Below are 8,836 nucleotides of genomic sequence, written 5' to 3' on the forward strand. Positions count from 1 at the left end.
CGCCTCACGGAGACCGCGGCTGACCACGCCCCCTTTTAGGCCACGCCCCCAACCGAGCTAATCACCCCCGCCCTCACATTGGCCACGCCCCACGCGCCTTAACCACGCCCCCCGAGCCCCGCCGCGCCTGCGCTGCGCGGAGCCGCCTCATCCCCTGCAGGCGGGCGGAGCGGGCGCGGCGCGGCGCGGGGCGGTACTAACGGTGCGGGCGAGCTGCCGGTAAGCGGGACGGGAGCGAGGGGAGCGGCCCGCGGCCTCCCGCTCGGAGGGAGCAGCCGCTGCCCTGAGGGCGCGCCCGGGCACGCTGCGCGTACTGCGCGTGCGTGGGAGCGGCCGGGCGCGGGAGCGCTGCGCATGCGCGCTGCGGCGCCCCGCGCTCTTTTTCGTTCGGCGTGAGAGCGAGCGGCGCGAATTTGGGCAGCGGCGCATGCGCACGGGGGGGGCGGGGCTCGCCTACGGCGGCCGAGTGGGGCCGTTCCGCCCTCGCCTTTTGTCCGGCGGGGGCGGCCGGCGGGAGCCCAGGTGGGTTGTGAGGGGGAGCGGGGCCGTGGGTGCGCCCCGGAGCTCCCCCAGCACCGCCGCCTTCCTTCGGGACCCTCTTGGCACCGCTGGGAGCTGCGGGGTGCGGTCCCGCAGGCTGAGGGGGTGTGGGATGCGCCGGGGCCCGGGGGAAGCGGGGCAGGACGGGCTGAGGGCCCAGGGCCGGGACCGGGCAGCGAGAGCCCTGTCACGGTCACAGACCTCGAAACCCCATCGAAATCATGTAAGGCTGCTGAAATGTCTCCTTATCCCTCTGAATTTCCGTAGTTTCTCCATGAAGTAAAAAGCCGGCCGTGCCTTTGTCTGTATGCTTTTGATCCAGAGCTCCGAGCTTTTGTCTTGAGGAGGAACGAGCCCCTTGCTTTGCTTCTGGTTGGCGCGAGGAGGTTTTACACCAAAATCAGCTGTGGTTTCTCTGAACAGCAGGACACGGCGGAGCATCCATCCCATCCCGGGAAAATGGGGTCCAAACAGATCGCCCAGGAAACGTTTGACGATGCGGTGCAGGAGAACATCACCGAGTTCGAGATGGATCCAGAGGAGGCCGTCAGAGAAGCCGTGCAGCAGTTCGAGTCCCAAGGTACTGGACGTGTTCTGCAGCTCGGGTTGTTACAGGCTGGGGTTTTACAAATCCCAAGGTTTAATTAGGATTGGAAATTCCAAAAAACTGTGGCATTGGAAAGGAGCCTCTGTGAGGTGGAACAGGGACACCGTTAATGCTGACCTGGTTTTGTGGATTAATTATGACTGCAAAACTGCTTAGAGGGAAGCTGGAGGGCAAAATTTGGTCAGTGAAATGAAATTCCTTCTCTTTTTTCTCCTCAACTGACATCAAGCTTTGTTCCAGGCTGAATTTGACCTTACAGTCAGAATTGAACATTTCAGCGTCTTCACAACAATTTCATCTTTGTTCTCTGTGGTTAACTTGGCAGCTTTTCCCTAGAACTGGAGCTAACACTGTTTATTTGACTCTAATTGTCCTGGAACCAATATTAAACTCGGTTTTATTTCCCCCTTTAGGCGTGGACCTGAGCAATATTGTGAAAGCTGTGCGACCTGCCTCTGAGAACGGGCAGAGACAGAAGCATCAAATCCTGCTGGTAGGAGCACAAATTGGTGCTGTCTCCTAAGGATCAGGGTTATATAACAACAATATAAGTACTAGGCCAGCTTCTGCCCCTGCCCCATTTCTCTGGGAGCTCTTCAAGCAGTTAATCCCATTTATTCTGCAAATATAAAAATTCCAAGAGCTCCTTGCGCTTTTCAGGGAGGGAATCTGTATAATATATATAATTATAATAATAAATAAGTGAGGCTGGGCTCTGCTCCCAGGGGCTGGGTGGGAGGGAACAGCCTCAAGGTATGCCAGGGGAGGCTCGGCTGGGCCATCAGGAGGGATTTCCTCATGGAAAAGGTGCTGAGGGGCTGCCCAGGGGAGGTTTGGGGTCTCCATCCCTGGAGGGAATGACAGGACGTGGCACTCAGGGCTCTGGTGACAAGGTGGGGATCAGTTCCACTCATCCCAGGTTGCTGCATGCCCTTGTCCAGCCTGGCTGTGGACACTTGCAGAGCTGGAATGTGCTGGCTGGACCCAGTTCAGCTGGTACTGGTCAGACTGGTGCCCAGTGGAGGAGTGACAGTGGTGCCACAGTGACCCCCCTGCCCCTCCGAGTGTTCCACCAAACCCAAACGCCGCTCTCCAGCACTCCCATACCACCAAACGGGTTTTCAGCTGAAAAATAACCAGATTGCTGTGTCACTCCTGCACCACTGAGGTGCAGAACTAACCCTTGGTGTGTCCCCAGACCCTGGACTCCCTGGGCAGAGCCGTGGCCGAGCCGGACGTGGCCGAGCTGCCCGGGCAGCTCTCGGCGCTGGCGGCGCAGTGCAAGGAGCAGCTGGCCTTCCGCTACCTGGCCGGCCAGAACGGCGCCTACCCCGTGGTGTTCTCCGCCTGCCAGCTGGCTGCAGGAGACAGGGATTTACTGCTCCAAGCCTTCTCCACGCTCTCTGCCCTGCTGGATGGGCAGCCAGACCTGCTGGATGCCGCCGGGCAGGAGCTGCTGCTGCAGAGCCTGCGGGAGCGGCGGGAGGACGCGGAGATGACGCTGGCCGGGATCCGCTGCGTCCGGCACGCCTGCCTCAAGCACGAGCAGAACAGGCAGGACTTTGTCAAGGGTGGGATCCTCCCTCTGCTCACTGGAGCCATCATCCAGCACGGGGACAGCGCTGACGTGGTCAGGACGGCGGCCTCGGCCCTCAGGGTGATGACGTTCGACGATGACATCCGCGTGCCCTTCGGTCACGCCCACGATCACGCCAAGATGATTGTCCTGGAGAACGATGGCTTGAGGGTCCTCATTGAAGCTGCAAAAGGTGAAATGAACCCCGGGGATGTTGGTCCTAATGGGGAATCATTAGGAAATCACCTGGGATTTCTTCTCTCATTGTATCAGGGAATCACTTGTGATTTCTGCTCTCCTTGTCTGGTTTCCTCTCGTCAAAATTTGAGGTGATTCAGGAATTTGTCACTCAGATGTGGTTTAATTCTGTCGATGAAATGTGCCCTGAGAGAGCTAAAAAGTGCCTCTGTGTGCTGTTGCTAACCTGTGGAGCAGCCAGATTACCAGAGCAGTTTCTCACTGAATTTAGGAAGTATTTGACAATTTTAGGGGCCTGTTGTCTCTGCTGAGGTGCTTCTTACCCAGAGAAGACGTCAATGACTCTGGCCAGGAGCAGAGTGAGCAGGTGTCACCTCTCCTGCTTTAATACATCAAATAAAATCCACTATTTCCTATTTAATGAATCAAAGCAAACCACCCTTAATTGTGTGTTAATTAACTCCATCCCTCCTCTCTCCTGCGCAGCCTTCACGGATAACTCGGGGGTTCTCAGCGAGCTCTGTGCCACCCTCTCTCGCCTCTCGGTCAGGAATGAGTTCTGCCAGGAAATTGTGGACCTCGGGGGATTGAATTTCATGGTGACTCTGCTGGCTGACTGCATGGAGCACCCGGTGAGCAACGGGAATGTTTTGGGGATGGACTGGAGGGAACCCTGAGGAATGAGGTTCATTTTAATGAACCTGCACAATATTTTGGGTGTAATTAGGGTTGAAGCCCCTCTGATCCCTTTTCACAGCCATAGATGCGGAATTAAACGCTCTGCAGGTGAAATTTGTGAGCTTCTTGCTCAGAATTATTCCTGTGGCCTCCACCCTCCGCCAGCAGAGCTCTGCCTGCCCCCAGAAAAGCTGAATGTTTGGTTTTCCACCATTCCAGCCAGAAGAGATTTGGGAGGATTTAGATGCTCAGGTCCCAGAGGTTGATATCTGATTTATTTAATTTATTTAACGATGGCCTGGCCGAGGTTTTCAAAGTCCCTTGCGCAGCAAGGAGGTGACCGAGTGTGAAGTTTTTACAGCTGATAATTACCAAGGGATGGGGGATATTCTGGTTTGCTTTCCAAACCCTCCAAACTCTCTCTGCTGCTTTCTGAGCTGGTTTTTCTCCCCGGGGCAGGACGTGGTGAAGCAGGTGCTCAGCGCCATCCGCGCCGTGGCCGGCAACGACGACGTCAAGGATGCCATCGTGGACGCCGGGGCCACCGACCTCATCGTGCTGGCCATCAGCCAGCACCTGGCCAACCCTCAGGTAGCCTCCAGGGGCTTGGGAATTCCCTGTGGGATGGGGATGGAGCTCAGCTGGAGCTGCAGGATGTGTGTTTGCAGCCGAGCAATGGATAAACCTCGAACGCTCGGCTCTAGAGCGGATATTTGTGTGAATTCAGGGCTTTTTCCGCCATGGATTGTTTTGTTTTTCTAATTCCTGAATCTGATGGGTAGTGGGGATAGTGTTTTACACCTCTGGCATGCAAAACCCAGAACCACAAAGGTTGGAAATACCTCTAAAGATCATTATTTTTAATTTTATTTTATTTATCATGGTTAACATGCCAGAGCAGCAGGCGAGAAACCTCAAAACAACAAAAAACAACCCCAAAACCATCAGGAAAGGGAAACACCCCCACTTTTATTGCCACAAAAGCCCCGTTTGCAGGCAGTGAGCGTGCTGCCCTGTGTGTTTGCAGATCTGTGAGCAGGGCTGCGCTGCCCTGTGCGTGCTGGCCCTGCGCAAGCCCGAGAACTGCAGCGTCATCATGGAGGGCGGCGGGGCCTTGGCAGCTCTGCAGGCCATGAAGGCTCACCCACGAGAGGTGGCTGTCCAGGTACGTCCCCCACAGCATCTGCTGGCTTGGTTTTGGCTCTGGGAATTCGTTGCTTTGGGGTTTTTTTTGCTTCTTTACTCATCAAATTCTGTCAGGTTTGGAGTGCTTTGGGAAGGCAGTGATTCAGCGCAGCCCCCACTGTGTTTGTGAGCTTGATCTGCTCAGGGTAAAACTTAATTTAGGTTTACAAATCCAGCTGAATGCAGGTTCTTCAAGCTGTGGAATGCCACGTTGCTCTTCCAGGCATTCCTTTTGCAGCTGGGAGGAGCAGAATGAGGATGGGCTCACCCCAGCCCAGCCTGTGCCATCATTCCCCAGAGCCAAATAAACCACCTGCATGGCAAGAAGATTGCCTCTGCTTCCTCCTGCAAGGTTTCAGCAGGTTCTGTGTCCACTTTTGTGCTTTCCAGAGCATTAAAACAATCGGAAATATTTCCTAAAAGAGTAGTTCAAGTGCCTGGAACAGCATGGGAGGGGTGGGAAGGTGGGGCTGCTGCACTGGAGAATTTTTAGTGTTATTTAAAAATTAATTGGTATTGCCTGGCTGGTGTTGGAGATTTGCACAGAGCTCTGGTTGTCTGAACTTCAGCAGGGAATCCATGAGATCATCCATGGATTTTGTTCCTCCAGGGAACAGTTGGTTGCTCTCTGCAGTATCTCACATTTGGGTTTCTCTTAAGAAATATTTAAACACTTAAGAAATACTTCTCCTTCCTATAAAGGAAATATTCTTTAGCTGAGCTGTTTTCTCTCTGCCAAAACTTTCCATTGCTGTGCTTCCCTTGAAATCCACTGATCCCTGTTTCCTCCCAAATCCACTGATCCCTGTGCTTTCCTCTAAACCCAGTGATCCCTGTCCTTCCCTCCCAAACCCACTGATTCCTGTCCTTCCCTCAAAATCCACTGATCCCTGTTTCCTCCCAAATCCACCAATCCCTGTGCTTCTTCCCAAACCCACTGATCCCTGTGCTTCCCTCCAAACCCACTGATCCCTGTGCTCCCCTCCCAAACCCACTGATCCCTGTGCTTCCCAAACCCACTGATCCCTGTGTTTCCCAAACCCACTGATCCCTGTGCTTCCCAAACCCACTGATCCCTGTGCTCCCCTCCCAAACCCACTGATCCCTGTGTTCCCTCCCAAACCCACTGATCCCTGTTTCCTCCCAAATCCACTGATCCCTGTGCTTCCCTCCAGACCCACTGATCCCTGTGCTTCCCTCCAGACCCACTGATCCCTGTTTCCTCCCAAATCCACTGATTCCTGTGCTTCCCTCAAAACCTACTGATCCCTGTGCTTCCCTCCCAAATGCATTGATCTCTGTTTCCTCCCAAACCCACTGATCCCTGTGCTTCCCTCCCAAATCCACTGATCCCTGTGCTTCCCTCCCAAATCCACTGATCCCTGTGCTTCCCTCCCAAATCCACTGATCCCTGTGCTTCCCTCCCAAATCCACTGATCCCTCTGCTTCCCTCCAAACCCAGTGATTTCTGTTTCTTCCCAAATCCACTGATCCCTGTGCTTCCCTCCAGACCCACTGATCCCTGTTTCCTCCCAAATACACTGATTCCTGTGCTTCCCTCAAAACCTACTGATCCCTGTGCTTCCCTCCCAAATGCATTGATCTCTGTTTCCTCCCAAACCCACTGATCCCTGTGCTTCCCTCCCAAATCCACTGATCCCTGTGCTTCCCTCCCAAATCCACTGATCCCTGTGCTTCCCTCCTAAATCCACTGATCCCTGTTTCCTCCCAAACCCACTGATTCCTGTGCTTCCCAAACCCACTGATCCCTGTGTTCCCTCCAGACCCACTGATCCCTGTGTTCCCTCCAGACCCACTGATCCCTGTGTTCCCTCCCAAACCCACTGATTCTTGTGCTTCCCTCCAGACCCACTGATCCCTGTGTTCCCTCCCAAACCCACTGACCCCTGTGCTTCCCTCCCAAACCCACTGATTCTTGTGCTTCCCAAACCCACTGATTCCTGTGCTCCCCTCCCAAACCCACTGATCCCTGTGCTCCCTTCCCAAACCCACTGACCCCTGTGCTTCCCTCCCAAACCCACTGATCCCTGTGCTTCCCTCCAAACCCACTGATCCCTGTGCTCCCCTCCAGACCCACTGACCCTGTGCTCACCCTTGTCCCCAGAAACAGGCCTGCATGCTGATCCGCAACCTGGTGTCCCGCAGCCGGGACTTTTCCCAGCCCATCCTGGAGATGGGAGCCGAGAACCTGATCACGGAGGCTCGGGCCGCGCACAGGGACTGCGACGACGTGGCCAGGGCTGCCCTCAGGGACCTGGGCTGCAAAGTGGAGCTGCGGGAGCTGTGGACGGGCCAGAAGGGGAGCCTGGCTCAGTGAACCCTCGTTTCACCAAGCAGGGAAGATCCAAGGCGTTCTCTGCCCCCCCGGAATCCCGCGGGAAGAGCGACCGGCGTGGAATATCCGAGGCTCGGGAAGCTGCAGGGAACGTGTTTTTCTCCTCGGGAGCTCCAGCTGAAATGGCTTTCTGCATCCACAGGCTGCAAAATCAACTCTGTGTAGTGGTCATTGCCTGGATCATCTCACGGCTGAGGATGATCTGCTCCCCCCTGGCGTGCAGGACGGGGCTGTTCCCCCTGCTCTGATCCCCGTGCTGGCAGCAGCAGCGGCTCTCTCCTCCTGCCCAGAGTTTGGCTGCTGCTTCCCAGTTTGTCACCCTGCTCAGGGGCTGGATGAGGAGGAATCCCAGCGTTTGTGAATGTGCTCTCTCTGTTCCTTTGTTCTTTTACTGCTCACCCCACTCTTGCGTCGCTGCTTTCTTTGGGATTTTTTTTTTTCCCCTGCCGGCGTAACGTTTGAAACGAAAAGAAAAACACACACAAAAAAAATAAAGCAGAGTAAGGATTTGGGATAATGTCCAAAGGAACTGTTGGCATCCAGGAGGAAAGTTCATGTTCTCCCTCGGTGAGAGGAGCAGGGCAGGGACTGGCAGTGGGGGTGGGAATTCCAAAGTGGGGCCAAGCTGGCAGTGGTTCCACGCTGCAGGAAGCGCTGGGAATCCCAGGCTTTGTCAACTCCTAGCACTTCCCTGGATCCAGGAATGCTTTAATTGTAGTGAAGAGGCCAAGAACCTCACGGACTGAGGCAAAACTGTGGATTTTTGGGCAAAGCAGGCCCCAGAAAGGCTCTGAAGTCTCAGCTAAAGGCTTTTGTGCCAGCCCTGCTCTGGTGCTGAGCCTTCCTCCTGCGCCGCCGCCGCTGTTTTTGTGAGTGGATGTTTTTAAATGTGTTATTCTCTGTAGAAATGGTGACCTTATAAAACATACAAACCTTCCATGGCTAGTTGGCTCTTTGTGGAGCCTTTTTTATTATTATTTTTTTTTGTGGCAGGAAAAAGCAAGGTGGTGCTGAGTTTGTGAGTACAAACCTCCTGCAGCCCAGCAGATTGCAAAGGTCATTGTGTTCTTCAAAGCTTCCAACCCCCGTGGAGGAGGAGAGGCTGCCTGGCTGCTCTCTGCCTGCTGGGGGAAGAGCTGGAGGCGTTTTTGGACTGCTCTGACCCTGGGCTGGGTGAAAGGGCCCTGGGCAAGCACCGGTGGAAAGGTGCAGAAGGACATTTTGGGGAGAGCAGCGTGTTTGGTGCAGCCTGTGCCTCCCAAGCTTTGCCTTTCTGCTGGGTTTGGGATGGGGGAGAATCAAACCAGGGATTTCCTGCAGGGTTTTATTTCCATCCCCTTCAACCAAGGCTTGCTGCAGCTGAACTCCCAGCCCCGGTCCCGGGGTTTGAGCCGGGCAGAGCCGCGGCCTGCGGGACACCGGGGCCGTGCAGGACAGCGGAGCCGGGCGGGACATTCACGGTGGGATCCCCGCGCTCTGCACCGGTGCTGCAGGGTGGAACCGGGTGGGATTGTCGCTTCTCCAACCGGGCTCCCCGGTCGGGGCTGTTCGGGTCTCCGGTCGGGCCGGTCGGGCTCCCGGTCGGGCTCCCCGTTCGGGCCGTTCGGGCTCCCCGGTCGGGCCGGTCAGGCTCCCCGGTCGGGGCCGTTCGGCTCCCCGTTCGGGTCCCCGTTCGGGCTCCCCGGTCAGTCCCCGC

The 8,836-nt window shown here is 55.7% G+C and overlaps 1 protein-coding gene across 5 annotated transcripts; it reads left to right on the forward strand.

The window, feature by feature from the left end:
• The first annotated feature begins 86 nt into the window (after window positions 1-86).
• On the forward strand, window positions 87-8,082 carry ARMC6 (armadillo repeat containing 6). Of its 5 annotated transcripts, none has more exons than XM_058858968.1 (8): window positions 87-219; window positions 964-1,120; window positions 1,561-1,640; window positions 2,346-2,916; window positions 3,408-3,553; window positions 4,059-4,190; window positions 4,627-4,764; window positions 6,910-8,082. In XM_058858968.1, exons 2-8 carry the CDS (start codon window positions 1,000-1,002, stop codon window positions 7,120-7,122), a joined length of 1,401 nt encoding a protein of 466 aa, XP_058714951.1. In that variant the 5' UTR covers window positions 87-219; window positions 964-999; the 3' UTR covers window positions 7,123-8,082. The 5 variants fall into 5 exon arrangements, with proteins under 5 accessions (XP_058714951.1, XP_058714954.1, XP_058714949.1 ...); XM_058858971.1 differs by having other exon boundaries at window positions 106-219; window positions 967-1,120; XM_058858966.1 differs by lacking the exon at window positions 87-219 and adding an exon at window positions 380-522.
• Window positions 8,083-8,836: the final 754 nt, after the last annotated feature.

Source organism: Poecile atricapillus, chromosome 28 (genome assembly GCF_030490865.1).
Source record: "Poecile atricapillus isolate bPoeAtr1 chromosome 28, bPoeAtr1.hap1, whole genome shotgun sequence".
In the NCBI taxonomy this organism is placed as follows: Eukaryota; Metazoa; Chordata; class Aves; order Passeriformes; family Paridae; genus Poecile; species Poecile atricapillus.

Bases quoted from the DNA above. Each gene is read 5' to 3' on its own strand.
- ARMC6 (XM_058858968.1), top strand. From the start codon at position 1,000: ATGGGGTCCAAACAGATCGCCCAGGAAACGTTTGACGATGCGGTGCAG. The intron at 1,641-2,345 runs GTAGGAGCACAA...GTGTGTCCCCAG, and splicing joins AGAAGCATCAAATCCTGCTG to ACCCTGGACTCCCTGGGCAG. The intron at 2,917-3,407 runs GTGAAATGAACC...TCTCCTGCGCAG, and splicing joins CCTCATTGAAGCTGCAAAAG to CCTTCACGGATAACTCGGGG.